This window comes from Nicotiana sylvestris, chromosome 1 (assembly GCF_000393655.2).
Source record: "Nicotiana sylvestris chromosome 1, ASM39365v2, whole genome shotgun sequence".
In the NCBI taxonomy this organism is placed as follows: Eukaryota; Viridiplantae; Streptophyta; class Magnoliopsida; order Solanales; family Solanaceae; genus Nicotiana; species Nicotiana sylvestris.
Genome location: NC_091057.1, coordinates 103,983,337 through 104,004,719, shown reverse-complemented (window position 1 = coordinate 104,004,719; position 21,383 = coordinate 103,983,337). Strand labels below are relative to the sequence as shown.

Genomic DNA, 21,383 nt, shown 5'->3' with positions numbered 1-21,383 from the left:
GCTTTGAATAAAATCCATGTCTAGGAGTGCCTCTGTTAGCTTAAGATTCCACTACCTAGGTACTTGCTTCAATCCATACAAAGACTTATGTAGCTTACACACCTTTTAATTCTTCCCCTGGCTTGAAAAGCTATCAGGAACTTGCATGTAAACCTCTTCTATAAGATCACCTTGAAGGAATGCATTATGAACATCCATCTGAAATATGTACCAACGAGATGCAGCATTTAATGCAACTACAGCCCTCACTGTTACCATCTTGGCCATATGAGAGAATGTTTCTGTATAATCCAGGCCTTCTTGTTGACTGTAGCCTTTGGCTACTAGTCTAGCTTTATATATTTTCACTTCACCATTAGACTTATACTTAACCTTGAAGACCCACTTGCACCCTATAGGAACTTTCCCTTGAGGCAGATCAACAAAGGACCAAGTGTTATTGTCCTGTAATGCTGAAATCTTAGCTTGCATAACTTCAATCCACTTTTGATTAGAACTTGCTTCTTTGAATGTTCTAGGTTCAACAATAGCTGATATGCAACAAGAGAAGCCCTGTAGTACGAAGATAGTTGATTGTAAGAAACATGATGTGATATAGGATAAGGACATGTAGATTTCTTGGGCTAGACTAGCCATATAGGAGGTTTAGAAGGCCTAGAAGATATTCTGAGACCTTCAGGAGAAACTGAGAGTGCAGAAGGAGGAATAGAAGGGATTGGTTCAGAATTATCACCATAGAGAGGACTAGAAGGAGAAGACATTTGTTGAACACCATAAGTGGGCAAATATGAAATAGATACAGGTTGGCCAATACTCTTTTCAATTGGTGCATATGTAAACTCTAGTATAGGAAATAAGAGAGAAGTTCCAAGTTGCATGTGCTTAAAAGGAAAAATGTCTTCCTTGAAGACAACATCTCTACTGACAAAGAAGCCCTTGGAATGTAGATCATAGAGATATATCCCTTTTGATAAGATGAATATCCCATATGAACTGCTGGAATTGCCCTAAGACTGAACTTATCCCCTTTCTGCACTTTTGTGGCATAACATAAGCTACCAAACACTCTAAGATATTGTATGGAAGGTATCTTCTGAAATAGTGCTTCAAATGGAGACTTGCCTTGAAGAAGTCCAGTAGGTAATTTATTCAGTTACATTGCTGTAGACACACACTCACCCCAAAATCTCAGAGGTATGAAGGCATGGAATCTGAGAGCTCTAGCCATATCTAATATAGTCCTATGCCATCTCTCCTGTCACGACCCAAGTTCACCCTCTATGAACTGTCGTGATGGCACCTAGTCTCTACGACTAGGTAAGCCTAACAATTTGTGAAAAAAAATAAAAGATAAAACTAGCCAAAACTGCAGATAAAACATAAATAAAACATTTATGATGTCGCTCGGCATATACAAATATAAACTCTCAAACTGAATCGACTCCCAAAACCTGGAATCTCATGAAATCATAATTTGTGGAATAACTACAAAGTGTTATAATTCCAGAATATCTAAACAAAAGTAAATACATGAGAGCTCAAGCTAAAAGTGAGAATAGAGAGGGACTCCTCGGTCTGCGAACGTGGCAGATATACCTCAAAGTCTCTGAAGATCGCCTTGCCTTACTAGAAGTATGGCTGAGCCGAAGAACCTGGATCTACACACGAAAAGCATGTGCAAGAAAGGGCATGAGTACACCACAGCGGTACTCAGTAAGTGCCAAGCCTAACCTCAATTGAGTAGTGACGAGGAAGGTCAGGGCCCTACTGATTATAGATGAAAAACAAGGTAAAACTGTATACAATATGACAACATAATTAAAGTGCTAACAGTTTATAACGAATAAAATCACAGAAAGAATCTAACTTAGTACACAGAAATAGCAATAGGGGATCTCCCGAGATATCGTCCCATAGTCCTAAATGTAAATGCCCAGAGGATCTCCTGGGATATCGTCCCGTAGTTCGAATCATAAATATGTAGGGAAAACTCCCGGAATACCCTCCGTACTATGGGTATATCAAGATCGAGTAGGGTATCTTTCACTGCCTTCCAGCTTTGAGGAGCAGTCTACAAGTGGTGGCGTACTTTTGAGTTGGACAGTCCAGCTGAGGCAGCATCCCTTACTTGGACTCAGTTTTCAGATATGTTCCTGAGAGAGTTTGTCCTTCAGAGACTTAGGGACGCGTGGCGTGCAGAGTTTGAGCATTTGCGCCAAGGCACTATGACTGTTTCGGAGTATGCTGTTCGTTTTACTGACTTGGCTTGGCATGCACCAGACTTGGTTCAGGATGCCTTGGAGAAGGTTAAGGTGATTCAGGGTAGACTCCGTACATCCAAGTCCAGACAGAAGAGTTACGCGGACCGAAAGGTTCGTGATGTTTTCTATATGGTTGGAGAGCGGGTCTTGCTACGGGTTTCGCCTATGAAGGGCGTCATGCAATTTGGGAAGAAAGGGAAATTGAGTTCGAGGTTTATTGGTCCTTTTGAGATATTAAGACGTGTTGGGTAGGTTGCTTATGAGCTTGCCTAACCTCTCAATTTGGCAGGAATTCATCCGGTGTTTCATGTTTCGATGCTTCGGAAGTATTACGGTGACCCGTCGCACATGCTGGATTTCAATTCAGTCCAATTGGACAAGGATCTATCTTATGTTGAGGATCCAGTGGCGATATTGGACAGGCAAATTCGAAAGCTGGGGTCAAAGAACATTGCATCAGTGAAGGTTAGTGGCGGGGTCAACCGGTCGAAGAGGCGACTTGGGAGACCGAGCAGGATATGCACAGCCATTACCCTCATCTTTTAACTACTTCAAGTATGTCTCTATGATCATTCGAGGGTGAACAAATGTTTTAAGAGGGGGAAGATGTAATGACCCGACTGGTCGTTTTAAGAATTAACGCCCCGATCCCCTATTAACTGTTTTCCCTATATTTATTTTTGCTATGTTGAGTTGGGTACTCGAGTGGAGTTGAGCACAAAATTTCACCCCTAGACGGATAGACAGTCCGAGCGCACCATTCAAATTCTTGAGGATATGATCCGTGCGTGTGTGATGGAGTTTGGAGGTTCTTGGGATCAGTTCTTGCCACTGGCAGAGTTTGCTTACAACAACAGTTATCAGTTCAGCATTCAGATGGCACCGTATGAGGCCTTGTATAGTAGGCGGTGTAGATCCCCGGTGAATTGGTTCGATCCGGGTGAGGATAGATTATTGGGCACAGTTTTGGGGCGTGACATCTCCACCACCCTATTTTGTTGGGGTGTATAAACACAAGAACTTTGATAAAGAATTCCAAGACTTTGCAACAGATAATGGACCTGATCATTCACAAATTCAGTGCCATTGTCAGTTTTGAGGCACTTGACTGTAGTTTTAAACTGATTTGACACCATTGTAAGAAAGTTATTTAAAACTACAATGGTATTTGCCTTAGTAGTTAGAAGAAAAATCCAAATGTATTTAGAGAAATCATCTACCAAGGTTAAAAATATCTTTTGTTGTCATGAGTTGGTATTCTATATGGACCCCAAACATCTGCATGAACAAGATAAAAAATAGAAGTAGAACAAGTGGTTCTAAGAGGAAAAGGTGGCCTTGAATGCTTTGCAATAGGACATACAGTACAATGCTGATGATCAGTTAGATGTAACTCATGAAGATTATGTAGTTTCTGTAGTACCTTTAGAAGAGCATGTCCTAGTCTCCTATGCCACAAAGAGAAATCATTACATGGACTTGTACTATTATGGCTAAGAGTCTTATTTGTGCTAACAATGGTATTTACACTTGGTAATGTATGATGTTCAGGAGTTTGTCTTTCCGCAGCCTTGAGGATGTAGAGTCCAAGTTCTTCTCTGCCAATCCCCAGTACCTTCCCACTGAAGAGTTCCTGAAAGACATAGAAACCAGGAAAGAATTCCACCAAACACCTTAACTCTTTTGTGATTTTAGACGCTGAGAGCAAGTTATACTTGAAATCTGGAATGTGAAGTATATTCTGAATTTTCTTATTTCTGAAGAAAGAACAGATTCCAGTATGTGTAATAAAATCTTGTTCTCCAGTAGGCAATTGGACTTTATTTTTATCCTTCTCTGATACTTCCTCATAGAAGTCCAATAGATTTAGACAATGCACCATGTGATTAGATGCTCCTGTGTCTACTATCCAATTATTATCCACCAAAGTAGATATAAAAGCATGTAGTGTACCTGTTATCCCTGTAGTAGCCGAGTTAGCAACAGGTTCAGTATCTTTGCCCTTGTTCAGCATCTACAGGATTTGCTGGTATTGTTGTAAAGTAAAGAACTGAGCTGGAGTAGTTTCTGAGGGCAGATTCCCATTGTTATTCTCAATATGATTCATATTGTTGTTAACATTGTTTGCTTGAGCATTGAAACCTTCTCCTCTTCTCTTGTTGTTGAAATCACTAGGATATCCATGGAGCTTGAAACAGTTTTCCTTTGTATGACCTTTATGCTTACAATAGTCATATTGAATTGTTGATTTGTTGAAGAAATTCTTAGGTTTGTAACCTCCGGAGTAGCCGGCGTTGGTATAACCTCCAGAATTGTTAGATCCTCCATTGTGACCAATATTCTGAGCTCCATTACTCATCATAGCAGCATCTTCGTTGTTATCATTAGAACCATACATATTTTTTCCAGTGATCCTTTGGCTTTCTACATTGATTATCATGGCATAGGCTTGGTTTAGATTAGGTAATGGTCGAGTCATTAACACCTGATTTTTGGCATTCTCATAGGAGTCATTGAGGCCTGTGAGAAACTGATAAAACTTTTGAAGCTAATAGTGTTCTACATGCTTTTTTGACTCAGGACAGCCACATGAAGGTGGAAGAGTAAGTGTTTCATACTCATCCCAGAGTTCCCTCAAACAAGAGAAATACACAGACACAGAGGATACTCCTTGTGTTAAAGTAGCAATTTTCTTATGTAGATAAGCTGATCTAGAAGCATTTACTTTGTCAAATCATTCCCTTAGGTCTGCTCAGACAGTATAGGCATCGAATGCATATATGACAGTGCTAATCAAGTTTGGTGCCACAGTATTCATAATCCATGCTAACACTATTGCATTGCACCTATTCCATAGCTCATGAAGACTAACATCATAGTTACTTTTTTTTCACGTGCCTAAGACAAAGCCTAATTTGTTTTTAACATGCAATATGATTTTCAAAGATCTACTCCAAATATAGTAGTTTTCAGAACCTTGTAGCTGAATAGAGATGAAAACAGAATCTTGTGTATCAGATGGGTGAATGTACAGAGGATGATGATGATCGACTTGATCAACTAATTGTGCGGAGGTCTGATTATCAAGAACTTCTTCATTGCCCACCATTGTTGCAGAAATTGAAGGAAAAACTCTAAGAATTCTGGGATTAAAGAGAAATACAGCTATTGACAGTAAATCGAGGCTTAATCGAACAAATCTCCAAACCCTAGCTCGTGAGGAGTGAGATTCAGATTGAGAATTGTCTCAATTGATCAAATTTACTTAGGTAATCGACTCAATTATATTCATCACAGCTGAGCTAACACTCGTTTAACCGAGCTCTAATACCATGTCACGAAGCTTCAGGTATGGCGGTGAGAGGAGAAGAAATGAGAGAAGAAGAAGAAATCAGTTACTCCATTGAGCAGAAAAATCACTATTACATTGATTTGGGAACTAAGCGATTATTTATACAAGTGTTAGTTATAACTAACTCAACTACCAACTATAGTATAGTGTAATACTAACTACTCTACTAACTTTGGTCTAGTTAAATAGGTGGGACCTACATCTCTTAACACTACAACTGTTACGTTACTTAATTTCTAATATAAGTATCCTTATTAGCAAGAAAAACACAGCCTGTTGTTCCTTCAGAAATTGGGAATCCACAAGGAAGCATTGGATATTCAATAAACAACCAAATTTATTCGTCCCGAAGAGACTAAAAATCGAAAGATGTCTATCAAATAGCAAGATGGACTAGCTAGACATATATTTTGTAGATATCTATTTCCTTTTTATTGAAAGGTATTTTGTATTGCTATAAAGATTGCAACCTAGATATAACTGTAAAGAACTTTTACACTGTTAGTAATTTAATCTGATATAACAGATAAAAATACCATTTAATTTAGGTTCCTAATATATACTACCTGCTACTATCTTAGCTAGCGTTTGGACATAAATCTGACTGAAACTTGAAAAAAGAATTTTTGAAGTTATGTTGAAATATAACTTTTGAATATTGAAGTTGTTGTGCCCCCTTTTTTCCCTTTTTGCGGGGAAGTCCGGGTTTCGACATTCATGGGGGAACAACTCGTTTTCTTTTGGGAATTGGGTATTTGAAGAGTCACCACCTAACGAATTAAGGTGCGTTAGGGAACCTAGAGTAGTTAACTTATGTAACTAGTTTTGCATTACCAAAGATTGGGGTAAGGGCTCGAAATAACCTTGAGGGGAAGGTGTTAGGCACCCCTCGCGGTCCATAATGGTGGGTCCCGGCCGAACTTAAACTATGCGAATTAGTCAATTAATAAGTAAGCAATCTTAGAACATATTTGCAAATAAAGGTAGTTTTCTTAGTCTAAATACATATATGATCAAGGAAGTCGATACAGTCCAATGCACATATATAAAAGAAGTTTAGATAATTTAAACACATATAGGAATTGGAAAAGGGAAGTACTAAGTTGATTAGCCTACAAGATCAATATATGCAATACCTAGTAATCCTCTTCAACTAGAGGGGCTACACGTGACATTAGCGCGCATGTCATCATATCCTTTTACTACCCATTACCCTCCCCGTAATGGTTATATAAGCGAATTTGATTAACAACCTCTAAGCGTGCTGTTACCCGTCCCTTCCTTGTGGCCCCAGAGGAATTTAGTACCTCTAGACTTAGGTAGTTCTAGACAATCCTAAGATGTTTAAAGGGGAAAAGTCTAGGCGACAACAAATAATGCATAGGACTGTCAATTAACGAAGTAGGTAAAAGGCTCATATTTACCTCCACATATACATAGGCAAATAGACAACACATCTCAAACAGTTGATTTTGAAGAAGTTTAGAAAGCCTAGGAACATGATATCTAGATGAATATTACAGATATAGGATATGCAACATTTGTTTTAAGGGAAGTGGCAGAATCCTAACCGGTTTGCCTACTGGTTTTATAGCCTGTTAAGTCTGGATAATTTCACACATAAACAAAACTGGTTTCACAATTATTTAACGGCCTAAGGCTTGCCTAGGTGTGTATATGCAGTCACAATCTGGGGACTACTTAAACAATTTGAAGTTCTTTCATCCTGTAGGCATGCTGATCTAAGTGATAAATATTGTAGCATGTGATTTTATACTGATTCATACCCGGACATGATACACATGTGTGAGGGCTATTTTAACCTAATTATTTCAGCGACATATCTCAAGGCAAATGCACATGCAGTCCTAAAACAAGATCTCTAATGCATATAGAGAAGGTTATTTTTTATTAAACAGTATTAGTAACTTAATGGCAGGATTTCTAAGTGGTAGTGACTTATACAGAATCAAAAGTGAGATGATGAACTATAACATATGATATGCAGAAGCAATTAACGTGATTGTCCTAAGTCAAGGTATCTAATGCACAAATTTTGCATGGTTTAATGAGAGTAAGCATAACAATCCTAAAACATGATATCTAATACGTCATACAAACCTAGAACATGATTTATAGCAACTCAATATAATGTAGCACCTAAAGCATGGTTTCTATCCAATTTACCCCACAAAATCACATAACAAACTTTCACTTTCACTAGTTACCCCATTATCTATTTACAAATAATTATTACAGACCAAGATTGAATAAATTACATAGATGAAATGTAAAATGATACTATAGGGAGCCTAAAGTAGGCCCAAAATAAACCTGGGAGTACCAGGCCTTCAATGTAGTCTCAAATGCTCAGAAATCTCATATCCAACAGGTGTCCAGGTGTGTCAGAGTTCCCTAAGGACCTCAAGGATCCCGGGCAATGCTCACACCATGAATTTTCTCAAATAGGGACTAGTTATGTGCATTATGAAAGAGCCAACTCTGATATACCAGAGTTCAGAGAGATCTCAAGGATCCCTAAGCAGTACACATACCAGAGGGGCAAAACTTAATAACCTAAGAGTAAGTGAGAGTGCTTGACATACTTTGAAAGACTTAGTGAAAAACAATATTGATAATAGTCTAGATTCATGTAGTTTGGAGACTATTTATGCCTCAACTTGACGATGCTTCACTGTTCTAGGATAGTTAAATGACGATAAATTGGCTCTAATTGTGAATTTCATGTTTTGCAGGAGCAAGTTGCATTTATGAGGACTTGGGATAGTGTTTGAAGCTAAATTAAAGCAAGGTAAACCCCTCGGAGTTGAGTACTTGTGAAAGAAGATAGAAAAGAAGTGAAAAAGGCTGACCAGCTTAGCGCTGCCGCGCTAGCCCAGGAATTCGAGGCAGAATACTATGCCATATGCATGGCCATTAGCGCGGGTACGAGCGCGGCCGCGATAATCCAGTTCTGATTATATAATTTCAGGGGTAAACTTAGAAGTTCGGGGATAATTTCACTTAACCTATAAGAGGTTCAGCTCGCCCAAAGGGACATTATCAAGGTTTTTACAGCTTAGTTGAAGGCAAGGAGAGGCAAGAGGCAAGGAGGATAATTCAACATCGAGTTCTTCCTTTCTTCCTTTTGTATTTTACCATTTATGATGAATTTTGATGTTGTTAGTATGAATACGATTGTGAGTAGCTAATTATTTTGTCTAGGGTTTTGGTGGAACCTATCGAAGGATGAACTTCGTGTTATGTTAATATAGTTTGCCCGATTTAATCTCTATTTGTTCAACTGCGTTCTTGTTGTAGTTAATTGATAGGATCCTCAATTAGCTGTGCCTATTTAGTATGTATTACTCGGGAGAGAGTGCATATTTAGGTAATTGATTGAACAACACAACTCCCAAAATATATGAGGAATCAATAACCGAGGGTTTAAAGGTGGGATTAGAGATAACGAAACCTTGGGTGCGATCTAAAGTGAGCTGTAATAAAAGCTAGCTAGCGTAACTCGGGAGAGTGCATCTAGTAAATTGTCGTGATTACTCGGGAGAGATTTACGGTAATAAGAGTGCTCATGATCGATAGAGACGAATTAGGCAAATCTATGCGAAATATAACAGGGAGTGATTCCATCAATAGGGAAAATCACAACCTTAGATCCTTCTCTTACTTGCATACAACCCAGTGATAGTTAGCTTTTAGTTTACTAGCTTTCATTCAATTATAGTTAGTAAAAACATCTCCAATTGTTATTCAAAATATCTGGGAATTTGATTACGAAGAATTTAGTGAGTCTAACAAGAGTAGTTGATAGGTTAATTCCCTGTGGATTCGACTCTGGGCTAAATACTCGGATTATATTTGTAATAACCGCTTGTCCTTTTTATAAGGCATAGTTGGGCGTGATCAAATTTTGGCGTCGTTGCTGGGGAATTAACGGTGTTATCAACTATAGTTGAAAGAAATACAAAAATTCTTAGTATAGTCAGTTTTCTTTATTTTCAACTATACATTAAAACTTTAACGCTGGTTTACTTAGTTGTACAGGTGCATGCCTAGAAACTCATCGAGAACTGGTGAAGTATTTGAAGCATTATCAGATCCGGAGAAAGTTTTCAAGGCCTTGAATCGGGCCAATCGGAAAAACAAACAACAACAATCAACTGAACAACTCGAACCAGACATGGGGGATAACGTGGTAGACCCAGCTGTGCCATTAGATCTAGTGGCACCTCTTATGCCAGAGGCTGCTCTATATGACTGGGCACAACCCACAACAAAGAATTTGGCCACAACGATATTAGTTCCGCAGATACATGCCAAGTCTTTTCAAATCACGAACAACATGTTGCACTTGTTGCAAAACAAGGGACTATTTTCAGGGTCATACATTGAATATCCTCAACGACACTCATGTCAATCTGCAAAACTCAAAGGCAACCCAACGTAACTCAGGAAGCAATAAAGCTGCTGTTGTTTCCATTCTCAGTGACAGGAGCTGCCCAGACCTGGCTAAACTCACTCCCCATTAATTCCACCATGACTTGGGAGGAGTTAGTCAAGCAATTTGTGAATAAGTTTCATCCACCCAACAAGACTGCTCAGCAAATTGATGAAATTTTGAGCTTCAAACAGAAATCAATGGAGACACTACAAGAAACATGGGAACAATTCAAAGGGATGTTGGTTATATGTCTGCACCATGGTATTCCAGATCAGATGTTGGGGCAGCAGTTTTACATGGGTTTGACAGATAGTGTGAAGGCTAATATTGATACTTCAGTTGGTGGAGAATTCTTGAGCAAAACATGGAGAGAAAGCCAAAGCCTACTTGACAAGATGGCACAGAATTCGGGGTGGACAACCAGGAATGAACCTATCACTCCAGTAGTTCACTCAGTGCCCTTAGATCCATCCAACACTCTTGCTGAAAATATGGCCACATTAATGACACAAATGAGTATACTCACCAAAAAAGTGGAAGAGTTAGGGCAGAAGCATCAGGTACACATTGTTAATACTACCAATGGGGGCTTATGCACATCTTGCATTAGTCGGCCAACTGGTAACCAATGGAATGCAGAAAGCGATTATCATCATTACCATGAGGACATGAATTATGTGTCTAATTATGGGGGCCAAAGATAGGGTGGTCAGAATTGGGGCCAACAAACTCAGTCATACAGGCCAGTCCAGCCACAACTCAATAATGGAAATATGGGAGGTATGCGACTCACAATAATATGGTGCCTTACCAAAGGCCACAGGGATACAACAATCAAAATCAGCAGCAAGGTTATCATCCTCCTCAGCAACAGTATGGTAGAAGATAGGAAGATGGGTTTGCTAGACTCGAGGCAATGATATAGTAGGTTATTAGGTCAAATGCGAAAATGAGTGAAAGGGTAGATGCACATGAGTCAGATATAAAGAATATTGAAGTGCAAATGGGCCAGATTTTGATGTCTTTGAATAATCATCCTCATGGGACATTACCTACAGACACTCAAATAAATCCAAAAGATCAAGGCCCGAAGCAACTGATGGTAGTGAGTCTACGTAATGGCAGAGACTTAAACTTGGAGTAAGAGAGGGATCGAGAAAGAAGACAGGCTGAGATACTTGTACTAGTGCCTATTGAGCTAGATGATTCAACAAAACTAACAGATGTGATAGTACAACCTTCCCAGGAAGAAACTAACACACAGATTGAGGTTGAGAAAGAAGCTGAGACAGCCCAAGAACCGGTTGTTGAGGTGATGTCTAACAAAGAGAATACCCAAATCATTAGGAGGAAGATACCTCCAGCACCATTCCCACAGAGGCTGGCCAAATACCAAAAGAGGAACAATACAAGAAATTCTTGGAGATGCTGAAACAAATCTAGGTAAATATTGCTTTGAAGGAGATGCCTGGTTATGCAAAAATGATGAAGGACTTGATGTCCCAAAAATTTGATTTCCAAGACTTGTCCACAGTGACTCTAACTCAGACTTGCAATGCTGTGGTGACTAGACTAGTTGCTGAGAAGTTGTATCACCTAGAGGAGTTTCATAATTCCCTACACCACTGTAACTTTGCTTTTGCCAAGGCACTTTGTGATTTGGGTCCTAGCATAAATTTTATGCCCCTGGCGATCTATAAGAGGTTGGGGATTGGAAAAGCTAGACCCACTTCTATGTTATTGCAGCTGACTGACAAAACCGTAAAAAGACCCTCTGGTATCTTGGATGATATGTTGATTCAGGTAGGGAAATTTGTGTTCCCTGCAGATTTTGTGATTCTAGATTGCAAGGTGGATGAAGAAATTCCCATAATTTTGGGAAGGTCGTTCTTGGCCATAGGGAGAGCTATTATTGATTGTGAAACTGGGGAGCTCAAGATGAGGTTGAACGATGAGGAGATAACATTCAATGTGCAGAAATCTATGAGGCGACTAAGTGAATTCGCCAATTGTTCTTTTATTGATGTCGTGGATGTAATCGTAGAAGCAGATGATGAGACATTGACTATTGAGGACCTTCTTGTTGCATGTCTGGTAAATTTAGATGAGGTGAATGGGGAAGAATTGGTAGAATGGGTGCTAGCTTTAGAGGGCAGAGGGTTTTGGGATGGAACACTTGAATTCGAGCCCCTGCACTTAGAAAATAGAGAAACTCCTCCAGCCAAGCCATCCATAGAAGAACCACCAAAGTTGGAGTTGAAACCACTGCCCGCCCATCTCAGGTATGAGTTCCTAGGACCTAACTCCATATTACCTGGTATTATCTCATCTAGTTTGTTAGATGTGCAAGCACAACAACTTTTGCAGGTACTCAAGGAGTGCAAGACTGCCATTGGGTGGACCATGACAGATATTAAGGGGATCAGCCCAGCATATTGTATGCATAAAATTCTGCTGGAAGAAGGGCACAAACCTTCCAGGGAGCACCAAAGAAGGTTGAACCCCAACATGAAGGAAGTGGCGAAGAAAGAGGGGGTTAAGTGGTTGGATGCAGGAATCATTTTCCCTATCTCTGATAGCAATTGGGTTAGACCGGTGCAATGTGCTCCTAAGAAGGGTGCTATGACAGTGGTCAAAAATGATAACAATGAGCTGATCTTTACAAGAATCATCACAGGCTGGAGAATTTGTATGGACTACAGGAAATTATATTTGGCCACCCGGAAAGACCACTTCCCACTTCCCTTCATTGATCATATGCTTGACAGATTGGCAGAGAGGTCCCACTTCTGTTTTCTGGATGGGTACTTAGGGTACAACCAAATATCCATTGCACTAGAGGACAGAGAGAGGACCTCCTTCACATGCCCATATGGAATTTATGCTTTTCGGAGGATGCCCTTTGGCCTATGCAATGCACCCGCCACATTCCAAAGGTGCATGATGGCCATATTCACTGACATGGTCGAAGACAAAATGGAGATGTTCATGGATGATTTCTCAGTAGTGGGAAACTCATTCGACGAGTGCCTTATAAATCTGACCCGAGTGTTGAAAAGATGTATTGAGACCAACCTGGTACTTAATTGGGAGAAGTGTCATTTCATGGTACAAGAAGGCATAGTCTTGGGACACCGGGTATCAAGCAAGGGAATCGAGGTGGATCGTGCTAAAGTTGACGTGATAGCAAAGCTGCCACCCCCCACTTCAGTAAAGGCAAGGAGCTTCCTCGGGCATGCCGGTTTCTACCGGAAATTCATAAAAGACTTCTTAAAAATTGCCAACCCTCTCTATAATTTGTTAGAAAACGATCACCCTTTCTTTTTTTTCTGATGATTGCACGATAGCATTCGACGAGTTGAAAAAGAGGCTAGTCACAACACCCATCATTGTTGCCCCCGACTAGGAGCAACCATTCGAACTCATGTGTGATGTCAGTGACTATGCAGTGGGGGCAGCGAAAATACAAGCTAATGCACCCAATCTACTATGCCAGTAGAACATTGAGTGGATCCCAGCTGAACTACACTGTGACTGAAAAGGAGATGCTGGTTATGGTGTTTGCATTCGATAAGTTCAGATCATACTTGAATGGCTCTAAGGTAATTGTATATACTGATCATGCAGCTCTCAGGTTCTTGATTGAGAAGAAGGAGCCCAAACCCCGCCTGATTCGTTGGGTGCTATTACTGCAAGAGTTCGACCTTGAGATTCGTGACCGTAAGGTCACAGAAAACCAAGTAGTTGATCATCTATCACGACTTGAAGGAGCTGAAATCTCAATTGAGGTTGAGGATATTCTGGAAAACTTTCCCGACGAGCAGCTACTCACTAGAAGCCTTGAGGAAGTGCCATGATATGCAGACTTTGCAAATTACCTGGCAAGTGGTATAGTTCCCTATGACCTTTCCTCTGTGCAAAAGAAAAAGTTTTATCGTGACTGCCGCATGTATTACTGGGATAGACCTTATCTGTTTCGAATATGTGTTGACCATATCATCCGAAGGTGTGTCCCCTAGATAGAACAATCTTCTGTTTTGCAGGCATGTCACGCATCGGCATATGACGGGCATTTTGGAGGAGTCAGGACGACAACAAAAGTACTAGTAGCCGGGTTCTACTGGCCAACAGTGTTTAGGGATGCACATAAATGGGTGAAGGGCTGTAATGAATGTCAGCGAACCGGGAACATTTCTCGTCGCCATGAGATGCCCATGAACCCAATTCAAGAGGTTGAAGTGTTCAATGTTTGGGGGATAGACTTCATGGGCCCCTTCGCAGCTCCTTTGGTAATAAGTACATACTTGTTGCTGTAGATTACTTGCCCAAATGGGTGGAAGCTGTAGCACTTCCTACCAATGATGCAAGAGTGGTGGTGGGTTTTTTGAAGAAGAATATATTCACCCATTTCGGGACCCCGAGAGCTATTATCAGTGATAGAGGCATTCACTTCTATAATCGAGCCTTCGAGAAATTGCTAGCAAAGTACGATGTACGCCACAAGGTGGCAACCCCGTATCATCCTCAGACTAGTGGACAGGTCGAAGTGTTGAATAGAGAGATAAAGAGTGTACTGACCAAGACTGTGAACGCCACAAGAACTGATTGGGCAAAAAAGCTAGATAATGCACTCTGGGCCTACAAAACTGCTTTTAAGCACCAATTAGTATGTCACCATATAAGTTGGTGTTCGGGAAGCCTGTCACTTGCCAATGGAACTAGAACATAGAGCTTGGTGGCCAATAAAATAGCTGAATCTGGACATTGAGGCTACGGGAACAACTAGAGTCACAGAATTGCATGAGCTCGACGAGTTCTGATATCTTGCTTTTGAGAACACAAGGTTGTACAAGGAGAGAATGAAGAGGTTGCATGACAAGAACATTGTTGAGCGAAATTTCAATTATGGAGACATGGTATTGCTTTATAACTCAAGATTAAGACTATTTCCGGGTAAACTCAAGTCACGATGATTTGGACCATTTCGAGTGGTCGAAGTATTCCCTTCAGGTGCCGTAGAGATTGCCTCAGAGAAAGACTCTCATACATTTAGAGTCAATGGGCAAATATTGAAGCCATATATAGGCATGGATGAACCAAAGGAAGTGTCAGTGATCCATCTGACTGAACCTCAGAGGTCGAGCGAGCCTTAAATGCGTGTATATATGTTGTGCCGCGACATTAAATCAGGCGCTGCATGGGAGGCAACCCATTGATTTGTTGTAACTGCCATGCCACGACATTAACTAAGGCGCTAGTTGGGAGGCAACCCAATGATAGTGAGTAGTTGTTACTTTTGATTTTGGTAATTACTAACCAATGCAGGTGAGCTTGGGCAGGTGATAAGTCCATCGGACATGGAAAAAATAGGTAAAAAATGAAAAAAATTTATGCCCAGGAGCGCGCCCGAGCTACCCACCGCACTACAGGCCGCGCATATGGGCAAACATTCTGCCTCAGCATCTCAACCGCTAGTGCGACCGCGCTAGAAGCATGACCGTGCTAGTGGCCACGCATATGGCTAAGTACACTATCTGCACTAGCGCGATCGCGCTACGACCGCACTAGTCCCGCACAACTGACGCTTTATTTAACTTAATAATTTTTTTATTTTATCTTTTAGTCTTTATTTTGTATGTTAAATCTGTAAGTGTTATTTCCACTAACTATTTCCCTCCCCCCTCTAATTACTACCCTCTTCTTCACTCCTAATTCCCAACGCTCAAATTCCCCAACCCTAACCCCCTTCTTCTTCAAATTCCATCTTCCTCAAATTTCATCTTCTCCAAAATCCCCAAAGTTCAAGCCACGCTCTCCCCTACTTTTCTTCACTTCTCACCATCTTCTCTCACTACATGTAAGGTTTTCTTTTACCATTATTTTTGTAATTGTTTGGAGAGATTTTCGTTTATTTTGTTTCATTATGTAATACTTTTTGTTCTTCTCTTTTCCTAGTAGTAAATTATAGTGTTGGTGTAGTGATTGTGGGTGGTAATGTTGGTGGAGTTGTATCTTAGCTTAGTGGGTGAATTTGGGGAAATTGTAGTAGTATTGGGGTGCAACATGTTTGAATTGGGGTGTGGGTATATAATTCCCACAAGGTGTTTGTTTAAATACCACAGTGAGTGTAAATGAGTAATTGTGACCAATTGTGCGCGTGAAGTCTGAGTAACCGCATTGAGTCACATTTTTTGGGTTGTGCTAATGTTATTCCTTTTCCAGGTACTATGGTTCCATCTAGGAAACGACGCACCACAGGTGCTTCTTCCAGCAATCAAGCTGGATCGTCTAGGGCGCGCGGGTCAGCTCCTGCTCGTCCATTTGATAGTATCAGGTTCGTCTCTGCCAAGGCTCAAGACCGCTTTATGGATAAGGCCCCTAAGAAACCAATACTGGAAAGGGGCATAGATATAGGGTCGGTCCAGTTGGGCTGCCCTAGCTTGTATAATGAGCTGGTAAGGCGGGGGCTACAAATCTTACTTGAAGAGCCGGACGAGGGGAATGTGATGGTTGTCCGTGAATTCTACGCCAATGTAAAGGAATGTGTGAATGGAATAGTAACAGTGCGCAGAAAGGCAGTGGATGCCTCTGTTGAGGCTATACGGAGGATATACCAGCTGCCCGCACCTGTGGATCCATATGAAGACTATTATGAGATGTATGGTAGATCACTCACATAGTGGGAGAGGTTCTTTGCAACAATCTGTGCACCCGGCAAGGAAATTATGTGGATGAAGTATGGTCAGAAGTTTCACTCTGTGGCGCTAACCTTTGAAGGGAAGTGTTGGTTATATGTTATCAACAACCGCCTGATCCCGTCTTCCAATACCACAGAGGTGAATGGTCCTCGAGCAACTTTGATATGGTGCTTTATGAATGGTCACAACTTTGACGTGGCCAAGCTGATTCATGAGGAGATGTTCACCCATTGTCCGGTGAAAAGGTATGGGTTCTTCTTTCCTTCCTTGATTACTAGACTGTGCCGGGCAGTTCAGGTACCGAAAAATCTGGATATGGATGGGATAGTGCCAACAGACTCCAAGTTCCTAGCAGATAAGGTAACTACTGGGAAGGAGCCGGTGGCAGCGGGTGGTAATGATAGTGGTGAATCTGATGACTCTGAGGAAGAAGAGGTTGAGCAGGAGGATGTGAGGGCTGAGTCACCGGCCCATGAGCAAATTTCAAAGGCTGCCGCAACACCTGGGGTTGCTCAGGTTACACGGTTCACAACTTTGGAGCAGAAGGTGGCCGAACTGCGTACCTCGGTCACTGACTTGGGTACACGTGTTGATGTGGTGGCTGCCCAGCAGGTGAAATCGAAAAAGAAAATATTGGGCTGGCTGAGAGCTCTGGGTCGTGCTTGCAATCTGAACCCAGACACGGTCTCCGATCAAGAGTGATTATTCAGGGAAGTTCCTTTACCTCACTGTTCTTTATTTTGTATGCCATGAGGACATGTCTTCCTTTTAAGTGTGGGGTGAGGGATACTTCAATGTATGTGTGTATATGTAACAACTTGATTGTTTGATGTTTTCTTTATTTTTCTTGATTGTTTTTGGTGGTTTTGAGTAATTTATCACGCCCAACTATGCCTTATAAAAAGTACTAAGTAGTCGTTGTAAATATAATCCAGATAACAAGTCCGGAGTCGAATCCCACAAAGAACTAAGGCTTAGCTACAATTGTTCACTATTACCAAGAATTCAAGCTTGAAAAATTCCTAATTTATAGATATTAAGATTTTTATGTTTAACTAACTAACTAACAAATTAAAATAGTAAATTAACAACTACAGATACTAAGGGTTAGAGACAAGATTAAGGAGTTCTAGAGTTATGATTTCCCCAATTGTTAGAATCATTCCCGCTAGGTCTTCTATAATTTTGCCTAAGTATTCTGTACCGATCATGAGCGCTCTGCGTGTTGTAATTCTTTCCCGAGTAATTACGACAATTTACTAGACATACTCTCCCGAGTTACGCTAGCTGGCTATAATTACAGCTCACTTAGATCATACCCAAGGTTTTGTTATCCCTAATCCCACCTTTAAACCCTTGGTTATTGATTCCTCACATACGTTGGGAGTGATGTTGTTCAACAACTACCTAAATATGCACTCTCTCTTGAGTAATACATACTAAATATGCACAACTAATTGAGAGCTCTTCAACCAACCACTATATAAACGTAGTTGAACAAATAGAGAAAAGCTACAACTCAATTATATACAAACATAACAAGAATTTATCCTACAAAAGGTTCCATCAAAACCCTAGATAACAAATTAGCTATTCATAATAGTATGTAAAACTACAATACTAAAAGTCGTAACCAAAAATGAAAAATAATAAGAGGAAGGAAAAACTCGTAGAAGAATTCCCCGCCTTGCTCCTATTGTGTCTCTGCCTCCTTTGGTCGAATCTGTGTCAAAAGTATGTCCAACCCCTTAAAAATACCATTTTTCCATGCATATATACCAAGTAGGGACGGGCCCAAAAATTATACCTTCTCCTACGCGAAAAAGGACAATATTTCACGTCTGGACTGCCGCGGCTCGATCGCGGTACAAACGCGGTATATGGCAGGTATACTGCCTCAGCCCGCCTTAGGTCCGCAGTTGCGCTTTCGACCACGTTTTTCACCCTGTTCTGTTTGGAATTTGGAAAAATGTAAAACAAGAATGTTGTATCCCTTTGCATTAGATTTCCAACCATATATTGTGAAATCCAAATAGAGTTCTGAGCAAAACGTTATGTGCATTTTACTAGATTGTGCGCAATATGCCTACTCGATTCTTTGTTTTATTGCTCTATCATCCGTTGATCCTCGAATACGATCCCGGCTTAATTCCTTGGGATTTTACTCAGTTTCAAAGCTCCAAATCACTTGAATTCATTCTATAACATCTATATAGCTCGGAATCACTCCTACAAGGCATAAAACATACCATTAGTGCAAAACACTAGCGATTAAAGTGCAAACTCAACTAAAGTGCAGTAAATTTGAGTGTAATAAGCGACTAAAATACGTAATTATAGCCTATCATCAGTAATAGTCAAATTAGGTAAGTTCAAAGTAGGTAAGTTGACTTGTCCTGACGACGCATCTCTTTTGACGGGGTTCTTAAGGGTCTAAGTCGACGTGAAAATCTGAAAAGATAAAAAATAGAAATATGTTGGACTTTTCCTGATGACGGATCTTCTAGACAGTTTTCTTGAGGGAAGTAAGTCTAAAGAAAATACCAAAAAGATTTTATTTTTATTTTGTTTTGTTTTAGGTAGTGTAGTAACTCCCCCTTGGTTTTTCTTTGGGCCACGGTTCTTTTCCAAGGGTTTTTCTTGAACCAGGTGTAGTTAGTTTTTGTTTATTATGTTTCTAGTTTTTAGTTAGTATTGATGGGCTATGAGCTGAAATAGAAAGAGAAACCCTTGGCGTTGGTACACCTGAACACAGTAGACACTAGAGTGTAATGCTTAGTCTCAGTGGTTGATTCTTGCTGGAGTGCCTTAAATTGTATGTTTGTAACTGACTTGAGTACTCAAACGAGAGTGTCTTGATAAGACAATCTGGAGTGAGTCATGTTCCATGTGTGTGTGAGTTGTACTGTATTCTATGCTCTGCATTTGATGCCTAGAACTTGCCCCGTGTATTTGCAAAGCGAAATAGTAGCTTTATTCAGTCTTAGAAGTGATATATGCATTTATATGTTAAGCCAGATATATAAAATAGACCCACCTAAATGCAATATATCGTAATTAACCCCGTTGAGCCTATAAACATGTTTCTTTGGCAACCACATTACAAACCTTACCTAATTGTTTGAACGGCCCATCTGTTTGAACCCTTTTACCTCCCATGAGAACTTAATGGTTATGAAATATGCAAAAGCTAAAGTGTGGGGTGGTGGTTTGGTTTTTGAGTGGAACCGATGAAATAGAGAAAAAGGTGCAGTATTTTGAAAAAGTAGAAGAATAAGCACCACAATAAAAAAAAAAGAGAATGAGTAAATGTAGTATTTGATAAGTGGTGACTTGATATAATTGCACCTAATGGAGTAGGGGTATTATAAATAGAAGCGTGGTGGAATGTCTGGTTTGACATAAGTATGGCTTTGAATGTTAATGTGTTTGTATTAAAAGTGCTTAGGGAGGTTAGTCACTATATCCAAATATATCCTATCCGTCCCTTAGCCTATATTACAACCAAATGAAGACCTACTTGATCTTAGACTGAATGAGCTCGGTTAGTAGAGTAGTACACTACGGGCAGGCCTATGGTGCATCTGTGTGGCATGTGAATGTTCTTTTTGAGAGTGAGCGAATTTTGTCTATCTATGTTCTTAATTGTTCTTAATACTATTGTTTGTGAAACTACTCTCTTGTGTGATGTGAGGGCATGTGATTCACGAAGGAAAGGTAAGTCTTGACCTCTGTATAGAGTAATTTTGAGTAAGTATGAATATTGCACGACACGTGTGAGTCGACTTTTGAGAAAAAACAATTGTACACTACTAGACGTAACTTTGGTGATTTGTTCTTGGTGTGATACGTTAGGGGAAAAAGCTTAGTGAAGGAAACTTTATAGAGTGTGGTGGATTGCTCGAGGACTAGCAATGATTTAAGTGTGGGGTGTTGATAATAGGCTAGATTCATGTAGTTTGGCGACTATTTATGCATCAACTTGACGATGCTTCATTGTTCTAGGATAGTTAAATGACGATAAATTGGCTCTAATTGTGAATTTCATGTTTTGCAGGAGCGAGTTGCATTTATGAGGACTTGGGACAGTGTTTGAAGCTAAATTAAATCAAGGGAAATCCCTCAGAGCTGAGTACGTATGAAAGAAGAGAGAAAAGAAGTGAAAAAGGCTGATCAACTTAGCGCGACCATTAGTGCGACCGCGCTAGCCTAGGAATTCGAGGCAGAATACTATGCCATATGTGAGGCCATTAGCGCGGGCATGAGCGAGGCTGTGCTAGTCCAGTTTAGATTATATAATTTCAGGGGTAAACTTGGAAGTTCGGGGGTAATTCCACTTAACCTATAAGAGGTCCAGCTCGCCCAAAGGGACATTATCAAGGTTTTTACAACTTAGTTGAAGGCAAGGAGAGGCAAGAGGCAAGGAGGATAATTCAACATCGAGTTCTTCCTTTCTTCCTTTTATATTTTACCATTTATGATGAATTTTGCCGTTGTTAGTATGAATACGATTATGAGTAGCTAATTATTCAGTCTAGGGTTTTGATGGAACCTATTGAAGGATGAACTTTGTGTTATGTTAATATAGTTTGCCCGGTTTAATCTCTATTTGT

The 21,383-nt window shown here is 40.3% G+C and overlaps 1 protein-coding gene across 1 annotated transcript; it reads left to right on the top strand.

Annotated features, from left to right (window-relative positions):
* Nucleotides 1–11,021: 11,021 nt before the first annotated feature.
* On the top strand, nt 11,022–16,752 carry LOC138872666 (uncharacterized). The gene is made up of 7 exons (XM_070151059.1): nt 11,022–11,187; nt 11,296–11,384; nt 11,516–13,150; nt 13,522–13,920; nt 14,116–14,236; nt 14,389–14,754; nt 16,295–16,752. The coding sequence occupies exons 1-7, from the start codon at nt 11,022–11,024 to the stop codon at nt 16,750–16,752; spliced, it is 3,234 nt and encodes a 1,077-aa protein (XP_070007160.1).
* The last annotated feature ends 4,631 nt before the right edge of the window (nt 16,753–21,383 follow it).

Bases quoted from the DNA above. Each gene is read 5' to 3' on its own strand.
- LOC138872666 (XM_070151059.1), top strand. From the start codon at position 11,022: ATGAGTGAAAGGGTAGATGCACATGAGTCAGATATAAAGAATATTGAA. The intron at 11,385-11,515 runs GTGATGTCTAAC...AAACAAATCTAG, and splicing joins CCCAAGAACCGGTTGTTGAG to GTAAATATTGCTTTGAAGGA. The intron at 13,921-14,115 runs GTGCCATGATAT...TCTGTTTTGCAG, and splicing joins TCACTAGAAGCCTTGAGGAA to GCATGTCACGCATCGGCATA.